Below are 21359 nucleotides of genomic sequence, written 5' to 3' on the forward strand. Positions count from 1 at the left end.
ATGGCATCAGGCCCTCGGGTTGGCTATCTCAGTTAGGTATTTCACCCAGGAGCATCTGGAAGGACCTCAGAAGTCACGTGACTTCCTGTAGCCCAGGCCCCCCCAGTCACAACCCAAGTGGCTCTAAGGGAGCCCCTGCTGAGACCGACCCACAGCAGGACCAGCCCCCAGAGACCAGGCTGATCCCCTTCCCGGGCAGCACCCTGGCCTCCCACTCTTTCCCGGGCACTCTTTTGGGGCTCTCAGAGACCTCAGAGCTGCTGAGCGATTAGAGATGGGTAGATCCAGACCCCACATTCTACGGGCGGGTGAGTGCGGTCCTGGGCAAGTCCAGTACCTCTGACCTCCCCAAATGCCACCCCATTTGTGTTCCTACAGCCTGATCTGTCACTCTTCACACTTCCTGGCGTAGCTGGCTGGAGGGGACGGCAAATTCCAAGATACGCCTAGGCCTGCGGAGTGTCTGTGTGCACGTGACCACGTCTATATATTGACAATGGCTATATATTGACCCACAGCCCTTACGCACAGAGGTCAAAGAACAGTGGACAAGGCCAGGTTCTAAATTTTTAAAGCTTTTAATTAAAAAAACCACACGGTCCCAGTTGGGCATGGAGAGGTTGGTGTGGCACATGGAGGTCTGGTGAGAAGAGAGAAGCCTGGGTGGCCCCTCCGGGTGTGCTGAGTGCTGCTGGGCCAGCGCCCCCGCAGCTAGGTCCATCCCTGGGGTGCTCCCAGGGCTGCCTGTGGCAGGGGTGGGGCTCCTCCTCTTTCTGGGCCCCTGGGGTAGGGGCTTTGGAGGCTCTGCCTCTCCTGTGAGGGTCCATCCCAGAACCACAAACCACTCACTGAGGGCGCTTTGGGAGGGAAAAGGCTGCCATCTCCAGGCTTCGGGTGTACCTGTAGCCTCCACTCCCACCCTACCCACCCTGTAGCCCAGGTCTAGGTCTAGCCGGCCCGGGGGGGGGGGGGGGGGGGCTGCCTCCCAATTTGGGCTAAGTTCCCAGGGAAGCCAGGCCACAGCAGAAGGCACCCCCTTCCCACAGCCAGGCTGAAAGCTCCATGAGGCAGGCAGTGCAGAAATGCAACAAAGTCCTGAGTGACCAACTCCTTCTGGGTCCTTGATTCCAACAAGTAAGGCAAGGGACTTGGGGGTCTCCATTCCTGCTCATCCAGCCCCCAACTCAGTCAGGGCCGTAGGGCTGTCCCACCAACTGACTCTGAGAGAAGAGGCCTTCCACGAACCCCCGCATTCCCCCCACAGGCCTTTCCCCATCTTCCGGGGTAGCAGGGGAGTTGAGAGGCATCCATGGTCCTTACAAGGAGAGGCCTCTTGACCCTGCCAGGCAGGGAGCATCTGTGGTGAGCATGTCCCCCAGAGCCCAGGTCTAGCAGCCGGCCACAGCCTCCTCCTTGCCTCGCGGCCTCCGTTCTCACTGGACCAGCATGCAGGCCTTCTTACAGGCCACCGCGGAGATTAGGGCCGCTCCCCGGCCGCTGCCCTCCTCCGACTCGATGAAGGTGATCTCGCAGTTGGGCGTCAGCCTGCGCACGCTGGCGTGGAACCGCTCCTTGAAGCTGAGCAGGAGGAAGCAGAGCTGCTGAACCTCCTCCCTGCGCTCCCAGATGGCCTCCCCCCGGCCCACCCTCCGGAGCCTTTTGGCTTACTCAACGCAGCCGCAGGGGATAAGCCTAGGGAACCCTTCCCTTGCGTCTGGACCAAGGTGGGCGAGGAGATGAGAGTCCTTGGGCCTCGGAGAGCGTCCGTTTCGGCCCGCGTTTCGTAAGTGGAGACTGAGGCCGGGCTCTGCCCTCAGGACGCGCCCCCACGCGGGGAGGCTGGGCGCGGCGGGGCGGGCGGCTGCGCGGGCTCACCTGGGATGCAGCTTGTACACCGAGCCGTCCACGCCCACGGTGATGCGCATCACGTCCTCGCTGCGGCTCTCGCGCATGCGGTTGATGACGGCCGCCAGCCCCGCGGAGCACATGTGCGCGGCGCGCGTGGACACGCTCTCACAGGCGCGGCGCACGAGGTCGCAGTCGGTGGCCGAGGGCCTCAGCCCCAGCGTGCTCAGGATGTTGTAGATCTGCTTGCGGTCGCCCGAGTCGCTGCGGGGCAGGGGCGGGAGCGGGGAGGGCGTCGCTGGAAGGTCGCTCACCTGGCCAGCCCGACCCCCAGCGGCGGCCTCTGCTCCTCCCCCTGCCCACCTCACGCAGGTAAAGCGCTTGGGGCTCGGGATCCGGAGGGGAGCGGGTTCGATTCCGCAAGGACCAGCAGTAACCTGGTCATTACTCTTCTCTTTAAGCCCAGGGTCTCCGCTCTAACCGGGGCCACAGCGCCGCGCCTCAGGGCTGTTGCGTGGACGAAGTGAGGCGACGTCCACGGCCGGTGAGGAGCCACGGGAGGGGCGCGCGGGCTGCTTCAACTGCCTGGCGGCGGGCTCTACTGGGGGCTGGAGGCCACCCCCGCCCCCTGAGCCGGGTCCCGGCGCCCTGCCGCAGCACCTCACCTCCCGCCCGCCCTGGGCCTCCCCGTCTACCTCCTAAGCTCCGCCCTCTGAGCCCCACCCCGGGACCTCGCCTGCGCCCTGATCCCAGCCCCCGCCCCTGCACCCCGGGACCTCACCCCCCCCCCCTGCCCCCTAAGCCTGGCCCGGGACACTGCACCCGGTGATCTCACCACCACCCCAGGACCTCACCCCCGGCCCCAGCCCCATTAGCTCGGCCCCCAGCACCCCACCTCTCGCCCTCGCCTGCAACACGCCCCTTGCGTCCCTGTTCCGGACCCCTCCCCCTGCGCACTGCCACCTGTACCCGGCCCTGCGCCCGCGCCACCCACGCACCTCTCCACTTGCGACACCAAGCGTGTCTCGAAGGCGCCGCGCGTGCGCAGCTGCTCCGAGGCCTCGCCGTGGAAGAGCAGGTCCTCGTCCACGAGCTTCAGCAGCACGAGCCGCACCAGCTCGCCCATGTACTTGCCGCCGATGAGCTTCTCGTACCTGCGCAGAGGGCGGCAGGGTCACCCCAGAGGGAAGACTCCACGCGCAAGCGGGGCTCGGGAGCCGGCGCCAGCGCCCCCCGCGGCCGCGAGGAGGCCATGTGGCGCTGTGACACCCCCTTGGCAAGCCTGGTTCGTGCCCGCTTCCTCGTGTATCAACGGGGCTTTAGGACTGCAGGGATGAGGAGCGTGCTTTGGGGCTCGGGAGCGGAGCCTCGGTCCAGCCCCTCTGGTGAGCCTCGCGCTGAATCCACTTCAGTCCTCCCACAGCCTGTGATGGGGTGCTGTTCTCATCGCCCAGTTACAGTCGGGGAAACTAAAACTTGGAGGCGCTGGTGACCAGTCTGGGGCGCACCCCTACCGCCACGCTAGGGCTCTGTGCTCCTGGAAGCCACGCAGCTGGCGCGTTCATGCCGACGTCTGCGAGCCTCCGTGTTTTCATTTAGTAGCACATTGACTACTACTGACCTAGCAGAGGTTTATGCGAGTCAGATAGGAAGCTAACGAAGGAATCAGCCCGTGCCTGGCGCATCTGGTTAGGCGGCTAATAAAGGGTACGGTGACTCACGACAACCTCTGTGAGGGCTGGTTCTCCAGCTGCGCTCTGCGCCCCGGCAGCATTCCACAAAATACTACTATCCACTCTGTGAACGCGGACAGGTTTGTCTGTACTTTGGGGAACTCTGGGTTAAACCCAGTTAATGTTGCTGGGGGCGTCTCAGAGCCTTCCTATGCCACCTGTCCAAGGTGGGAGGTGCGGCTGATCTATGCACAGACTCTCTTTTTGGGGACTAAACCTTCACATCTCTCACTGTTCCGGGTTTACAGACGGGCAAGCCATGAATGGGAGCTGAAGGAAGAGACCAGCCAGCTTAGGAGGGGGTTGTCAGTTTGCTTTTCCCCTGAGCTGTTTGAAAACAAGCCCATTATCTGCGTCGCGTCGCGAGCCCATCTGCCGCCCCGCGCGGCTGGGGGAGGGGCGCGCCTTACAGCTGCTGGCCGGGGTTCAGGGAGTTCTCGTCCACCACCCGGTCGTACTCCAGCAGGAACTCGTCCAGCTCGCCCGCGTCCCCGAAGGCGCCCCACTCGGTGTTGACACACATGCGGCCCTCGTCCCCTTCCACCAGCTCCACGTTCTGCATCTCCTCCATGTAGCAGGCGTTGCAGCCTGTGCCTGTGGGGCGATACCGTCAGGCCCCACCCTGCCCGGGGCAGGACAGGGCACCTTCCTGGGACCCCGCCCCTCCTGGGTGCTGTCCCCCCCACCAGCAGTAGGCCCTGGTTCCTGCAGGCAGGAAGCCCCTTGCGACCCTGTCTTCCCAGCTTCCTTGAGCCCCCCACATCCACCACTGTGTGAAGGGGTGAACGGTCTCCCTATATCTCTGGAGCAAAGGAAAGGTGGCTTTCCCAGACGCCAGAAGACCTGGGTTTGCTGTGTGACCTCAGGTAGATAAGCCCACCTCTCTGGGCTGTTCCTCTTCTCCCAGAGGGGATGGTAACACCTTCTCCTCCCATTTCCTGGGTAGTTGGGAGGATTGAGGGAAACGTGTCAAAGTGCTTTGCCAGCTAGAGATGGGTGCAGAATGTTATGGTTTTATCTTATCTATGCACCACTATTGTTTTCTGGCACTTTCCATGCCTGTGTTTGAGCTTCTCCATCCTGAGCCCTGTTTTGGGGGGCCACCCAGAGGTGAGTAAGGCACAGTGTGGAGCCTTGGGAGCAGTATATGGGCTACTGCAGGTGGGAGTGGCTCTGGAATTTGTAATTTGCAGGGTCCTGTGCAAAGTGAAAACTTGGGCTCCTTTGTTCATAAATTATTCAAAACAATGACAGCAGAGCTTCAGTCTGAGTGTGACTGCATGGGCTGCACGCCCCTAAAGTCATCAGGGACAGCACCTCAGAAGCAGACCAGTGGTGCTGCCCAGTAGGAAGTGAGGCCAGTGATGCTGGGCCTTCCAATTTTTTGTGGGAAAAAACAGAAATCCAGACTTTGATGTGAATTCTCCCAATTTTTAGATCTCGGTAATTATCATCAATGTGTTTTTTAAGCACTGAGCAGAGTGAACAAGAGTGTTTGCAGGGCAGATGTGACCACAGGCCACCCTCTGTCATCTCTGCTCCAAGAGCAGTATGCCCGAGGCCCACGGCTGCAGAACTCAGGCTGAGGTGCCCCAACCCCACTGCCTCAGGCAGCTGTGGAGGAGAGAGCCGGGGAGAACGGCTCCTGGAGCTCCTGTCTAGGGGGTGGACTTAACCACAACTTTCCATCTGAAAGGTGAGAAAGGAAGGAGATGTGACAAACAAGAGGAGAGACCAAGCAAGGTCAGGCTGCAGCTCAGGACATATATATACAGTTGCAGATGGGTCCTAAGAAGACAAATATGTAACCCTTCAGGGCTGGCTCTGAAGGGACCAGCGAAGCAAACAACTTGAACACTGACTTGCTGGGTAACCAGGGCGCAGAGAGTCCAGAAAAAAACCTCACACCTGTGTACCCAGTGCGTAACTGATCAGACAGGATTGCTTTTCAGTAAGCGCACATTGTAACACCCTGGGAACTTCTGGGAAAGGCCCTCGGTTGGTGGGGAAAGCCCCGGGGGCCAGTGCTGCTGCCCTTCCTGGCACCTGCCTTCACTTCCGGCAACGCAGGCAGCTGCCCTGGGCAGGGTCAGACCGTCCAGGAAGGGATGACGGCTTTTGCTTATCCTCTTCCACTTGGACAAATCTGTCCAGTTTGGTCAATTTACCAGATAAGGTGTTTTAATTCAATCCTGATGGACCAGGTGGATGGGCAGCTGGTGTGCCATCTGATGCAGCGACGTGCACGTGTTGAAATGCGTCCCACTAGTAAAGAGCGCCTGCATTCAGGACAACCCTGCTGCTCCCCAAGACCGCCCCAGGCTCCAGCACCTTTGCGGTCTGTACCTGGCACACAGAGCCTGCTCCGACCATCACCAATTGCTCAGGACTTTGGCCCTCACTCCTCAGGGCCCAAGGCAGAGGCAGAAGGAGGCCTGTGCAGCCTGCTGTAGACAGGGGGGCCTCGGCCCTGTCTTTTGTGGTGGCAAGGGCCTCAGATAGGGCAGGGCACACATTCTTACCCACAATCATGCCAACCTCACACCGGCGGTCTTCGTAGTAGCAGGAGATCATTGTGGCCACGGTGTCATTCACCATCGCCACCACGTCCATCTCAAAGTCCTGCCAAGAGGAACAGAGGAAGCAGTGATGGGGCCGGGGTCTCAGCTCAGCCTGCTCTGGGCTGGTCCAGCCAGGCAAGGGAGGACAGGATTCCTTCCTGGGGGGACACCCAGAAGGCCCTCCCTGGCATCCTGGCCTGGGGGCAGGGGGAGGAGGTCCAGAGCAGCCGCGGGGGCAGGTGCAGGTGCCACCTCACCCCTCTCCGTTTGATGGCGTCTCGCAAGAGCCCCACGATGTTGTTCCCTTCTGCCCCTGAGGCCTTGAAGCCCTTGGTCCAGTTGAGAAGGATGCCCTGAGGGAAGAGGAGGGCCTCTGTGGCTGCTGATGAATGCTGGGGGCAGGGGTGAAGGGACGGGCAGCTAACTTGGACGACAGGGACATGCATCCCACTTTACAGTCGAGGAAACTTAGGCTCAAAGCAGGCACGTAACTTTGAGAGGCACTGGAGACAACTCTCCACAAGTATCTCGTCTTTCTGCGGAGCTGGGTCCCAGCCAATTGAAGAATGTTTGTGTAGTAAAGCCCAGAGATGCCCTCCCAGAGTAGGATGAGGTCAGAGGGGAGCAGCCCTGGGTAAGATGGGGGCTTCTCTCCTCTAGTGCACCCACTGCATGTGAAGGAACCATCTGGCCCTCAGGACGCTGCGGGGACTGGGGCTCAGAAACCAACATGAGATGTTGATCCAGCTGCTGCTCTGCCGCGAGTCCCGAACTGGCTTTCTCTCCGACCCAGAGGTCTCATGTGTTACCCATGCATGTATAATTTACACACACACGTAATGTGCGTGTGTGTATATGCACGTATATTTACATGTGTATGTATAACTCGCATGTGTATGTAAAATTTACATGTACTGCGTGCACGTATGTACAATTGGTGTGTGTACATATGTATGTAAAATTGAGGTATGTATATAATTTACATACAATTGATGTGTGTATATTTGATGTTTATATATATTTATGTTTAATTTACGTGTGTATATGTATGCGTGTGTAATTTATGTGCATATATATGTATGTATAACTTACGTGTGTGTGTGTGTGTGTGTGTGTGTGCGCACGCGTGCGCAACTGTGGCAGACAAACTTGCCAGCCCGCAGGCAGGGTGAAGCCTCAGCCCTGCACATTTCTGCCTCCGCCTCAGGTGGTACAGCAGGTGACGACATGTGGGCGTGTTGGAGCCCACCTGCCCGAGTGTGAGCCCCAACGGTGTCACTTCCCGTTGTGGGCAAGTTGCTAACCTCAGTGTCCTCATCTGTCACCGGGGTGGTCATAGTGCACTTCTCACAGGGTGTGGGGGGACTTAAGGGGAAGAGTGAGAATCTGCTAAGGTTACTTCCCCAAGTCTCATAGAATGTAAGTGATAGGGCCATAATTTGGCTCTTTCTCAACTTGGGGGGCTGCGCCTGGAGCCAGCACACGGCAGAGTTTGCGGCATGCCTTTCTCTGGGGCGCGTGTCTGTCTGTCTGTCCGTGCGTCCACCTCCTCGTGTCTGTCTGTCTGTCCGTGCGTCCACCTCCTCCCCGACCCGCCCTCCGCCTGGCCCCACCTTGTCGATGTCTTCGTGCCTCACGGGAAAGGAGAAGGTGAAGCCCAGGGGCAGCTTCTTGTGCTTCATCTGGTGCTTGTCCAGGAAGTCAGAGATGCACTCAGAGATGTAGTCGAAGAGCTGGAAGAGCCATCCGACCACAGAGGGTGGGCTGGCTGCAGCCCCCTGGGGTTTCAAGCCTGAGGTGCTCCTCAGCTCATGCTGAGCCATCGAGCCCCAGGAAAGCACAGCCTCGGGGCCTGACCTCAGTTCCCCTCTCCTGATCACCACTGCTTGTGGACTCAGGCTCTGAGCCTCTCCCAATGCCAGAGTCCTGGTGATGGCAGCCCCTGGGACAGTGTGACACCAGGACAGGGCTGGTCTCCAGCCCGGCTGTGCTCTGTCAGCCTGGCCTTCCCAGCTGGACCCAGTGAGGTCCGGTTTCAGACACAGAGGACAGAGGTACATCCCTGGCCGTAACTATGATTTCTGTCTCCAGCACCCAGAGTGTCCTTTGCCACCTCCAGGTGTCCTGGCTGCCCCACCCCTGCCCCTGCCCAGGACCAGCCCCCACCCAACTCATGTGGGCCTGTCCACAGAACTGGGCATTGCTGAGTGCTCTGCTGATTGACCAAGCTCCCTGCTGGGTGCTGGGGCCAGAGAGGCACCCACACCACCCCTGCTGCCTTGATTCATGCCCAGTGCCAAGCATTTAGGAGTGTGGTGAGGACCAGGCTTTCCTGCCTTGAAACCCTGCCCCTCAGGGGATCGTCTCTGGCTCTGTCCGCCTCCCCCCGGGGCTCATTCTACTTCTGCGCCCTGCTCCTGAGTCCTCCCCGTGGTCAGGTGGCCTTGCTGCCTGGGCAGACATTATGATTACAGTCACCCCACTTGGTGTCCATGCCGGTGGAGGGCGAGGGGGCGACACATGCGGAGAGAGTGGAATGTGTGGGCTGCATGCTGGCTGGACCACTGTGTTCTCTCAGCTGCCGTGTCATGTTTCTGATCCTTCTGAGAAACTGGGCAGGGTCTAACCTGCTGAGGCCATGCCCGGTGGCCATCCACCTAGTCCTCCTAGCTGCCTCCCTGGGCCCTCTGAGCCTGGGTGACCCTCCTGCCCACAGCTGCCCTCCCACCCCGGGTAGATAGGTGGGCCCTCCCACTAAGGCTAGCTGAGCTCTGAGATCCATGGTGGTCTTGACCCCAGCCCCCAGCCCCTGGCCCAAGCTGCTCACCATCTCGGCGGTGCCCGTCATGGCGTCCTCAGGGATGGAGTACATCTGGTGCTTAGTTTTCACACTCCACTGCCCCGCCTCGCCCTCCCCCACCTTCACCAGCATCACCCTGAAGTTGGTGCCGCCCAGGTCCAGGGAGAGGAAGTCCCCGACTTCTGCAGCCACAGGGAGGAGCACATCAGCTTCAGGGGCACCAACCCAGCAGGACCCCCAAGACCAGGAAGAGGAGGAGGGGAAGGTACGGGGGGCCCAGAGCAGCCGGACATGGGGCTGCCGAGGCCAGATATCTGGGGAAACCCAGAGTAAACTGTGGAAAACTTCCCCAGGTCAAAGGTGAACTGGGGAAGTCAATGGGAACCCTCCGCTTTGGACTGAAGTCACCCCCAGCCCAGGGCCCAGCTGAAGACCTAGTGAAATGACCCAGACTCAGGATTGGTCTGCGTGTCCCCCAAGTGACCCAGGGGAACCAGTTTCCCATTGTGAGATGAAAAAAGCCAGTTTTCCTGAGACCAGAGTGAGCTTGAGGGCCCCAGGGCTGTGCTAGGGGAGCGGCCTGTGTCTGGGGCCCAGTGTATTTGGGACCTGTCTCAGGGCTGCTGGGGATAGTCAGAGCCATTAAAAGGGGCCTGGGGCACCTCTCCCTGCTGGGGCCTGAGGACAGCTGCCTTTGGATGAGGAGCTGCCCTTCCCACGTGGATCCCATCCCTGCCCTGCCCTGCCCTGGACCATGGTACCTGAGCCTTCTGGGGTGGAACGCACGTAGGTGGGCAGCATCTTCACGGTGGCCTCCTCATGGGTCTCCAGCCTCAGGCCTCGGTCCATCTCCTTCCGCATCCGCCTCATCACCTTCTTCAAGTCCTCCTCCTGCAGCTGGAACTCTGCCAGGATCTGCTCCGCCTGCACAGGAGGGGGAGTGGGTAGGTGGGGGAGGGGGACCTCAGGGGGACCGGGTTGGGGGGGGACCAGGTATTTCCCACACACACCGAGGGTCTCCTTTGCCTTCTGACCTTGGGTCCAGGATGATCCATTGTTTCAAACCACCACAGTTAAAACCAGTTGAAAAGTTAGAACAGCAGAGTTCCAAGACCAGCCTCTAAACAAATGTGGCCTGGGGTATGTTAGAGGGTGAGGGGCAGAGGGCAGATGTGGCGCCTCCCTTTGTGCCTTAGATCCCAACAAGGGGAGGAGGAAGGCGCTAACCTGGAGAGTGGATGAGTCATGGGCTGAAAGAGCCCATCTAGAGGTGATGGGCAGCAGGGATTACTGTCTAAAAGATCCGGTCATTCTCCTTCCAGAAATTTATGCTAAGGGAATAAATGGGCCAGTGTGCACAAATATGCATAAGGGATAGTCAAAGGAACTCTAGTTAGAGGTGAAACTAGTTAGAGGTGTCTGCTTGACTGAAGCATGGCGGTCCCTAGTCTGGAAGGCTCTGAGGCCGACAGAGGGAAGAGGGTCCCTACACATTGACAGGAGGGAGGCCTGTGCACACAAAGCTCTGATTCAATGCCACCATTCCCGTGAGTATGGACGGCCTGGGGGGGTGTCTCCTCGAGCACCATCCAGGGGGTGACCACTCGCCCCTCCATGGTGGCCTGAGGTCAGGCCGTGAACGCTGCCCATGCCCACATGGCCCCAGTAAGCAAGACCCTGCTCTGACCCTGCGTGTGGATGGCGGTGTGGCTGCCCCTTTCCCCCTTCCCGCATATTCATGGAGAGAAGGCCACTTTAATTCACTGGCTATTTGGACCAAAAAGGAAATGAAAGATATTCTCATAAAAGCCATGGGTCCATTCTTCACACTCACTCACTCTCTCGGCAGCAGTCTTCCCTGTAAGCCCGGGTGGAGACGCTCTGAATTCCAGCCAGGAGGCACACAACCTTTGCCCCTTCTTCCTCAGTTTGTAGATCCCACATTTTGTTGGGGAAGGTAGCACGTTAAAGGAAGGCGGCCCCTGCCCAAGCCCAGGGACAGCCCAGGGTGGGCTAAGCCAGGCACAGCTCTCCTCTCCCCTTTTGCTGGTTATTTGGTTTCGAGCTGGGCCTGTGGCTCAGTTCTGCCAGATGACAGGTAAAGGGATACCTGATGTTAGCAGGAGGGGGAACATTCTGGGAAGGTCAGTGCCCCCGCACTTAAAATTTAAACCCAGGGAAGGTCACAAAGGGATGGGGCTGACAAAATCTATGACAGAACACAGCATCAAACGCCAGTGTTTGCTAAGCCATTCTGCAGCTCCGGGCACAGGGTCAGAGTGCAGCCCACCCCAAGGCTGTCCCAGTGGTGCACAGCTCTGGAGAAGCCCCCAGCGCTCTGTGAAACCATCCAGGCTGTCCTCAGACCCACTGCTACGAGCTTTGCCTCCTCTGTCTTTCTTTCACACACTTTCAAACATAAAATGTGCCAGGAACGAATAGTAACATTAACATCTGCTGAATTCTTCCAATATGCCAGGCCCCGAGCTGAGTGCCTTACACAAGCTGCCTCACACCCTCGTCACAGCACACGAGGGAAGGTGCCGGCATCTGCCCACCTTCTAGACGGGGAAAGGCTTAAAGAAGTCACTTGTGCAGCCACATGCGGCCAGCACACCGCGGTGGGGCCAGCACCCACAGCCATGCACGGGAGGCTGTCCGAAGTCCTTGAGAGGCTGCCCAGCATCTCCCCTGAGACGGAATCAGTCAGAGGGACAGATTAGAAGACATCTATGGGCTCTTAATAAAAGTGATGCTGATCCTGAAAAGGTCCAGCCCTCGGGCCCTGCTGGGCTCCATCCTCTGTCATGGCAGCCCCTTTGGTGGCCGTGAGCCTGGACTGACGAGGGGCCTTGGGCCAAAGGCTTCACTCTCTGTGTCCAGGCTCGTGTGGGGCCCTGCCATCAACTGTGGGCAAAGCCAGAAAGTCCCCTCCGTGGAACCCCAGAAATCACACGAAGTCAAACCTCCTAGTCAGGGGGCAATTTGGAGTTGCTATCAAAATTTACTTTTCATCTAGCAACTGCTCTCCTAGGAATCTGGTCTACAGAGAGAGTCCTGCAAGCACGTAAGAAGCACGTGCAGTGCTGGGACAGTGAGGACTCAACAGGACCCACATCCACCAGCAGCAACTTGACATGGACACCAGGGTGCCCCTGACAGGACCTCTGGGGCCTTCGCAAGGAAACACGTGTGAGCGTGAGTGAAACGGGGAGACGGGACCTTCGCTAGAACCTGATTCCCTTCTGTAAATAAAGTTGCATCTGGCATGTGGGTCTGATGTGTCCTGTATAATATTCTCAAAAGCTTAAATTTGCTGCCAATGTTTAAATAGAGACACTTTTACAGAAAAATCTGGATTTCTGATGGGATTTCTGTAAAAGTAGATCTGCATTCTCACTGGGGCTGTGGGGAGGCCACCCACTTTGGGCAGGGTGCATGGGGTGGGGGAGCCTGTCCCGGGCAGTGGGGGTCCTGCAGGAGACGCCCGGTCATACGCCGTCACACGGCACCCTGCCCAAGCCAGGTGCTGCAGGATCTCCTCGCTGTCCATACCACGGGACTGTGGGACCCTTCCTCACACACACGCACACTTGTGCCCATTCCCTGTTCCCAATGGGCACAGATTGGGGGAGGGGTTCTGGAAGGTTCCGAGGCTGCAGTCCAATATTCCAGGTGGTCACAGGCTGACAAGGGCCTCCAGCATACCTTACCTCCGGGAGTCACCTCTCACCATGCGGAGCGTCCTCCATGGTGGGTGCAAGCCCCTTCCTCAGGTGCGTGGGGGCCACGGACACTGTGCTCTGTCCGCGTGCAAGCCCAAGAGGAGGTGCTCCCACCTGCGTGGTTCCCTCAACCCTCAAGGCTGTGTGTCCGGGGGGCGTGAGTGGGGTTCAAGTCACGCGGGCAAGGTCTGCCTCACAGACCCCTGGGAACAATCCTAGGAGCAGGCACATGTACCAGGCCCGGCTCCGGCATCCCCTTATCTCCTTTATCCGGTTCTCCCTTATCCTGCTTAAATCTCCCAGGACCTACGCACTTTATTATCTCATTTCTTACAAATAAAGAAACGAGCACAGAGGTGCACTTTCCCAAGCTAACAGAGCCAGAAGGATCAGAGCCCACCCCTAACCCTGCTGGGCTGCCTACTGCCTGATTTGACGGCCCAGGCCCCCAGCCCTTCCTGGAGCCCAGACCCCAGCTACAAAAGTCTCTTTTGAGTCTCGTGCTGAGTGTCCGTGCAAGCTGGCTTAAAGGACTTGCCTGAGCAGCCTAGGAAATGCAGGGTGCTGCCTGAGGAGCCCAGAGAAGACACTTGCCCCCACACAGGCCTCAGGGGAACAAAGAAAGCACAGACAGACCTGTTTCCCCACTCCATGCAGCTGCACCCTCGCCTGCTCAACAGGGGGTCACAAGACACATCGTCAGTGCTCACCACTACACCCAAACATGGGGGGTTCCTGCTCGAGTGACTTCCCCACCTCCAGCAGGGCCACCATCTGACCTTGTCTCCCTAGCAGATGCCCACTGCATGCCAGGCACTGCATGGGGTGCTGGAGAACAGACAAGACCCTGCCCTCAGGGAGCAACAGAAGGGAATCACACGAACAAGCAGATGGACAGCAGGTTGGTGGAGAGGAAATGAAGCTGGGAGGAGAAAGGGGTGAGCAGCTGCTGCTTCACATGAAGTGGGCAGGACACCTGCACAGGCAGGTGCCTGGAGCACAGGCCTGAAGGGAGCTCAGAGGGAGCCCTGCCGGCTGAGGCCTCACCCGGGAATGAGAGGCCCGGAGGCTGTCCCAACAACCGGGGTGGGGCGAGGAGGGAGCTGTCAGAGTCTAGACTTCTGAACATCGAGCAGTAACGCTCTGCTGACAGGCTGAGGCATAGGGGTGAGAAAAAGAGGAGTCTGGGGTACCCGTTTGGGTTTGGCCTGAGCAGCTAGGCGAGAGGCCCCACTCACGGAGATGGGCTGGGTTGGGGGGGAATCAGGAGCTTGGTCTTGGCATGTTGGCATGTCTGTGAGCCAAGGGGAGATTGGTGCCAAGCAGCAGCCGGATGTGTGAGGCAGGAGCTCAGGGGACAGTCTGGCTGGAGATATAAATTTGGAAGCTGTCACTATGTGGACAGTCCTTAAGGCCACAGGCCTGGACAAGGTCATCAGAGCACAGGTTGGAAGCAAGGTGGGAGGGGCAGTGCTGGCTGGACAGGGGTGCAGGGGGCTGAGTCTGCGGGGCTCAGCTGGTGGGACACAGTGTGGGCCCTCCATTTGACAGATGAGGAGACTGAGGGAAGGCCTGAGGGAGTTTCCCACCCCAGGACAGACTGGGAGAGGCTGGCATGTGTGGAGCTGTGGGCCCCAGATGGCAGGGAACAGGTCCCCTGGGGAAATGCTTGAGATCCCATGGGCTCCAGAGCCTATCCCTGGGACCCAGAGGGCAGTGTGGGCTGGCCATGTGTCCAGCTGCAGCTGGCCCCTGTGCTCCCAGGCTCTCAGGTGGCTGTGTACTGTACACAGTGGGTGACCATGGGCCAGTCGTCCTCATACTCCCGTGGGAGAGGATCCCCGATCCACCCCAGCCCTGCCGCGAGGATCCCAGGAGAGCCAAGATGGGCATGCCCCTGAGAGCCAGAGAGCATTGGGAAGTCCGGCACTCCCCTGCAAAGCCCAGGCCAGGGCACCAGAAGCAGGGGTCCTGCGGGGGCCGTGGTACTGTCAGCTCCAGGAGTAAGTTCCCTGGAAGATGCTGTCCCTGCAGACCCCTCCTCCAGAGGCTGAACCAGGGGTGTCAGGAGGGGGCAGTGGGGAGGGGGCCAGTGACAGGCACAGTTCTCTGTTAGCCTGAGTGGCTCCTTTCAAGGAGTCCAGCACCACCTCGACCTCTACTCTGCCAAACCAACTGCCCTGTCTGCACAGGGAGAACCTGCCCCTGCCATGGCCCTGGGGCCATTCTCCCTGGCTTTGGGGTGACCCTTACCAGATTCAAGGCTATCTGGGCCTGGCTCCTTGTGGCATCCATCGCCATCTCTCCGAGGGGCCAAGAAGTAGGTTTCTTGGGGGTGGAGACACTCCTGCCTGCTGAGACCAGGGCTGGGCTGCAGCCCCAGAGACTGAGGCCCACCTGTGCAGGTGAGGGCCACCTGGCTGGAGAGTTGCTGGTGGCAGGCTGCCCAGGGCTTCTGTACTGAGAGCACTCAGCAGGCAGCTGCTGAAATACTCTGCCCACTGCCAGAGGGTCAGGCAGGGCCGGAAGGGCAGAGGAGAACTGTATGGGGTCAGGGTTGACAAGGGCCACGGGGACAGCGCTGTGGGGCGGTGCCCCATGTCCTCTGTACGCTGGTGTTGGGATTCGCTGCCCAGAGGTACAGTGGAGGGGGCGGAACCAGTCTATCCACACTCCAGTCCTTGGATGTGCCAGGGCGGGCAGTCACCACGCTGCCCAGGGCAGGAGAGGGCACTGAGGAGCCTGGCAGACAGGGAGGTGCTACCAGGCCCAAGAGTCCGGACTTGGTCTTGGGCCACAGGACCCCCAGCGGATTTTCATACCATCCGGGGTCTGTGCAGTGCCTGGGCAGGGAGGGGCAGACTGGTGGCAGGGAGGCCTGGCCTGAGGCCTGGAGCAGGGCAGACCCCGCCGGGAGCGGGTGGGGAGGGCGCAGGGCAGAGAGCTGGGACCTCCCGGGGCTCTCCTCGCCTCCCCTATGCACCACAACCCCACCAGGTGAGTGTGTCCCTTCCGCCAATCAGGCCACAGGACTGGTTTGGCGCAGGTGGGGGCGGGGGAGGAACAGGGGTGGGTGGGCGGGGCGGAGGAGAGGGGCAGGGGGAGGGGGAGATAGGCCAGGGGTGGGAAGGGAGGTGGGGAGGAGGAAAGGGAGCGCCTGGGGCGGGGGAGGAGGGGGAGGGGGAGAGGCAAGAGCTGGGGAGCAGGTGGAGGCGGGGAGCTGCCCTCGTGCCTGCCCCCCACCCCACCCCAGGGACGTCCCCCCAAGTGAAAAAATGCTTGTTTTCGTCAGGCTCTTCAACTGTAAATCTTGAAAACCTGCCTCAGAGGCTGGGGAGGTCATTCAGGCCTTTTGGGCTTTGGACGCTGGATGGCACGCAGACAACGTCCCCCCAGCTTGGCCCAGCTCTCGCCTGGGAGTGAACTTGTCATGCCCTGGACATGCCAGCACTTGCCAAGCCCTGCTAAAATTAGCAGGAGCTCCCAAATGGGCAGAGTCAGGATGATGGCTTGGCAGAATGTCAGGCTCTCCCACCAATGGCCAGTGTGGTCACCCCCAGGAGGCCCTTGACATGATTGATCTCTTTCCCAAAATAGAGCAAAAGGACTTCACCAGCCCACCTGTGATGGGTCATTGACCCACTAGCCTCTGGCTCTGAGCAACTGTTTGCACAAGGGGTGCAGGGCTCATACCCAGGTTTGGAGTAGGGGGGCCTTCTGGACCAGCCAGGCCAAGAAACAGCTGCCCGTCTCCTGGTCTAAACTCATAGCACTGGAGAAGAGGATCAGAACCCTCTGGTCTGTCCTCTGGGAGGTGGGAGTGGACAAGGGCTGGGGCAGAGGCAAATGAGCCTGTTTCTGGTTTGCGGGACTTCCAGTGCCCTCTCTAGCCTGCCCTTTGACCAGCGAGCATCCTTCCCCAGAGCCCTTTCCTGGGGCCACTTCCTTGCATTCTGCTGCACCTGTGAGGGCAGGAAGGGGTCTGACACCCCCACTTCCCCACACTAGTTAATCCTCCAGACCCAGACTCTCAGACCCTGTGCCAGCCCTCCTGTGCACCCACCGCTTGTCCTGTCTTATTTCTTCCTCTTTAGACGAGGGAGAGTGACACCAGAGGGTCAGTGTAGCAGGGCACAGACGTGTCCAGAGAAGAGAGGCCAGGAAAGGAGGGGCCTCAGAGATGACGGCTGGTAAGGGAAGCCCAGGACATGCTCAGAGTCTTCATTATCTCACCGGCTGCCCTGAGGAGGCTGGATGAACATGGTTTCTGCTTAGACTTTCTTAAAAAACAGAGCTACCCAATGATGGGCTAGGATGTCTCACCAGATTGTGAGCTCCCCATTTAATGGGGTGAGAGAGGTGGGGCATTTGAGAGAGCAGGATCAGAGGGACCTCACCCCGTGTCCCAATTGGGAGCCTTGACCCTTGGTTGAATGATATGATCTTCTTTTTAATTTATCTCTAGGAAATAATCTGATGAGTTCAGTGATGGATATTCCAGGTTATTCTTTCTAGGATCAAAAACTGGGACATAACCTACGTATCCAACTATAACAAATTGGTTAAATAAGTTATGCTACATTTATATGCAGTCATTAAAAAAGATAAGATTGACTTGCCTCTATTGGCATGAAAAGATGTCCATGATATATTTAAAGAGAATGTGGTGCCTACCCTCCAATAAAGCGTCCAATGAGCCCCGTCTCTGGTATTCACCCTTTGTGTAGTCCCCACCCATGCTGAATAGGTCTAGCCTGTGTAACCAATAGGATATTGCAGAAATGATGGAACATGACTTTTGAGGCCAGGCCATCAAAGACATTGTGGCTTCCGCCTTGCTCTTTCTTGGATTCTTCACTCTGGGGGAAGCCAGTGCCAGGCCGTAAGGACACTCAGGTCCTATGGGGAGGTCCACCAAGAATAACTGAGGCCACCTGCCCATGAGCAGCTCCAACATGCCAGGCAGGTGAGTGAGCCACCTTGGGAGCAAATCCACCAGCCCTAGTTGAGCCTTCAGTTGATGCAACCCCAGCCGACATCTTGACTGCAACCTTAGGAGAGACAAAGCCAGCACCTCCCAGCTGTGCCATTCCTAGATTCCTGACCACAGAAACTGTGTGAGATAATAAAAGTTTGTTGTTTCAAGCCACTAAGCTTTGAGGCAATTTTTCACATAGCAATAAATGACTAGTATAGAGGAAAAGCAGCTATAAAATATAATATGTCTATTTTTGTCATATATTATATATCATATACACAGGGGAAGAAATACAGCAAAAAGTAATAGTAATTATCTTGAAGGTGGAAATATGAGTGATTTTAATTTATTTTCCTCTTTGCTTACCATTATTTCCTACATTTTTCTGCAATGAATGTGTATTAATGGAGTAATATTTAAAAATCAAGTTAAAAAAGCAAAAAGTTTGGTCCTCATCTGCTGTTTTTGCACAGAGGCTCCAAGGTTCAGATTCAGAAAAACAGAGGTTCACAGTTAAATGGGTCAAATTTCCAGACCCCATATTTAGTGGGAAAGAAAGTGGAATGGGACGCCAGGGAGCCCAGAATGCCAGCCCCTCCCCCTGGCCTGAGGGCCCTCATCACTAGCTGGTCACCAACGTGGGCTCTCCCTGCACTGATGCAACAGGGCCTGGAGGCCAGCACGGTGTTGCAAGTGTTTGCTTATGGCAGGGGAGACTGGAGACTGGCTGTGCCCTTGTGTAAGGGCGGGCCAGGGGCCTGGTGGTAAGAGAGTGTCAGGCAACGTGGCCAGGATGTCAGGGACAGAGGCAAGAGGGAGATGAGCCGAGAGACAGCAGAGCATGCTGGGGTTACAATGACCACAGCTAGTGAGCGTCCAGGGACTTCCATATGACAGCTGCTGTGCCAGATGCTCTATGTGGATCACAACTGGCCTGGGAGCTTGGGGCTGTCATTTTCTATGTAGGAAAACTGAGGCCCACGGGAATTAAGTGACTTCTCAGATCTTGCAGCCATACGTGACTTGGCCTGGATTCACTCCCAGGTTGGTGTGACCCTAGGAGTGCTGACAGTTTATACTTCATGGCTAGATGGGCTCGTTCAGGGCCAAGCACACACTGAGGGTCAGGAAATAGCCTCTGGAGATGCTTCCACGCTGGAGATATTCAGAGACCTCAGCTTCAGGTGGTAGAGACGGGAGTGGCAGCAGCCACCAAGGTCTGCACTGCCCAGCGTTTGCTTCTCCAGCAGGTGGGTCTGGAGGCTGGGGCCAAGTGTCAGGGGTGAAGCCTAAAGGCCAGGGCCACGGGAGGGGTAGAGGCAGAGTATAGGTGAGGGAACAGGGAGCATCCTGCCCCTTGGCTGGGGAGGGGAAGGCAGGATAATGCTGGGGTGATGCAGGAGCATGAGGTCACCCACCCATCTGAAGACTGACTCTGCTGTTCACTGGCTGTAGAACTTGGGCAAAACTCTTAATCTTCTAGGCCTCAGTTTCCCCATCAGTAAAGTGGAAGTAACAATTTATCCACCTAAGAGGGCCAAGGAGATGATCCAACGAGATAATGCAGATAAGACTCTTGGCAACACAAGTTGTTCAATAACTTGTAGCTATTTTTGCTACTAAAGGATGCTTTAGCCCCTGGGTCAAAGTTAAGTAATGCAGATTGTCCAAAGCTTTAGATCAATAGCAAGTCTAAAGCCAAACTCCCACCTCCATGCCTGCTGATTATTTCAGAGTGTTCTAAGGAGATAAGCAGGTGTTACAGCCTCTTTTATGCCAGTCCTGCACTAAATCAATGAAGCTTATTGTCTGAAAAGAGGATGATATCACAGAAAATGGTGGAGTAGGAGGCTCCAGGGGTAAGTCCCTCCACCAAAACAACAATTATGCTAGAAAAACATGATCAAAATCAACTATTTTGGAGCTTGGGATCCTGATCAGACACTTACAGTAACTAGGGGAGTGCTTGATGAAAGGAGAGTGAGTGTGCACAAACCAACTACCACCCTCATTCCCTGCTATGGCCAGGGGGACAGCACCCATGTTCCTAGAGCAGCTGGCTGGAGTAAGGGTGGGCAGTCAGGACCTTGGGTTGTCCATTTCAGTTGATCTGGTGGTTCTCTGAGGACTCAGCACAGAGCTTGCCTTTGTTTCAGCCCCCTCAGGCTGCAGCAGCTTCCCTAGTGGCATCTAGCAGAAGATTTAAAGAGACATACTGCCAGTGTAAAAAAATTTTTTGTTTTGTTTTTTGGATCAAAACATTTAAGGAATTCTCTGTCAGGTCACAGGTTGACTGCAGAGACATCAGAAGAGAAACTTCAGTGACCACACATGACAAGAAATACAGACTTTGCAAAAATAGTTTGGAAAAGTCACTATACAAATGATGACTGCAGCCCTCAACAAGCAACAAAACCAATTCCTAGGGAGAGGGAGAATCTGACTTCTAGAGTTTCCACACTATACTACTCAAAATGTCCAGATCGCAACAAAAAAAATTACAAAGCATACAACAAAACAGGAAAATATGGCTCATTCACAGGAAAAAAAGAATTTGATAGAAACTATCTCCAAGGAAGCCCAAACATTGGAATTACTAGTCAAAGACATTAAATCAACTGCCTTATATATGCTCAATGATCTAAAGGAAATCATGGATAAAGAACTAAAGGAAATCAGGAGAACAATGTATGAACAGATAAGGAATGACAATAAAAAGTAGAAATTATAAAAAGAAACCAAATAAAAATTCTGGAGCTGAAAAGCACAATAGCTGAAATGAAAAAAATCACTAGGGGATTCAGCAGCAGATTTGAGCAACCAGAAGAAAGAATCAGTGAACTTGAAGACAAGGCAATTTAACATATCTAATCTTCCTAACAGTGAGGAAAAAGAATGAAGTAAAGTGAATAGAACCCAAGGGACCTATAGGATACCATTAAACATACCAACATAAGTATTGTGGGAGTTCCAGAAGGAGAAGACAGACGGAAAGGGGAAAAAAAAGTATTTGAAGAAATAATGGTGAAACAATTTCCCAAATTTGATGAAAGATATGAATATACATATTCAAGAAGCTCAGTTAACTCCAAGTGGGATAAACTTAAAAAGATCCTCACTGAGACACATTATAGTTAAACTGTCAAAAGGCTAAGACAAAGAGGAAATCTTGAAAGCAGCAAGAGAGAAATTGCATACAAATGATCCATAATAAGTTTGATAGTTGGCTTCTTATGAGAAACTATAGAGGCCAGAAGGCAGTGGAATGACACATTTAAAGTGCTGAAAGAAAAAAATCAAGAATTCTATATCAAGCAAAACTATTCTTCAAGAATGAAGGAGAAATAAAGACATTACCAGATAAACAAAACTTAAGGGAGTTCATGACCAGTAGACCTGTTCTGTAAGAAACACTAAAGAAAGTCTTTCAGGCTAAAGTAAAAAGGCACTAGATAGTAATTCAAAGCCATATGAACAAATAAAGAACACTGGTAGAGGTAACTATATAGGTAATTTGAAACCAATATTACTGTACTTTTGGTTTGTAATCCCTCTTTTTTTCTATATGATTTAAAAGTCAATGCAGAAAATGATAATTATAAATCTCTGTTAATGAACTTTCAATGTAATTTGTGACAATAACTGTATAAAGGAAGAGGGATGGAGATGTATAGGAGTAGAGTGTTTGTATACTATTGAAACTAAGTATTATTCAAA

General features: G+C 56.0%; 1 protein-coding gene across 1 annotated transcript; it reads right to left on the reverse strand.

Annotated features, from left to right (window-relative positions):
- Positions 1-984: 984 nt before the first annotated feature.
- On the reverse strand, positions 985-14980 carry GCK (glucokinase). The gene is made up of 10 exons (XM_087422364.1): positions 14918-14980; positions 9701-9863; positions 8967-9121; positions 7753-7872; positions 6397-6492; positions 6101-6200; positions 3989-4172; positions 2844-2999; positions 1876-2109; positions 985-1578 (listed from the first exon to the last, which is right to left on the reverse strand). Exons 1-10 carry the CDS (start codon positions 14963-14965, stop codon positions 1434-1436), a joined length of 1401 nt encoding a protein of 466 aa, XP_087278490.1. The 5' UTR covers positions 14966-14980; the 3' UTR covers positions 985-1433.
- Positions 14981-21359: the final 6379 nt, after the last annotated feature.

This window comes from Ceratotherium simum, chromosome 1 (genome assembly GCF_057802395.1).
Source record: "Ceratotherium simum simum isolate JZ-2026a chromosome 1, ASM5780239v1, whole genome shotgun sequence".
NCBI classification, from domain to species: domain Eukaryota; kingdom Metazoa; phylum Chordata; class Mammalia; order Perissodactyla; family Rhinocerotidae; genus Ceratotherium; species Ceratotherium simum.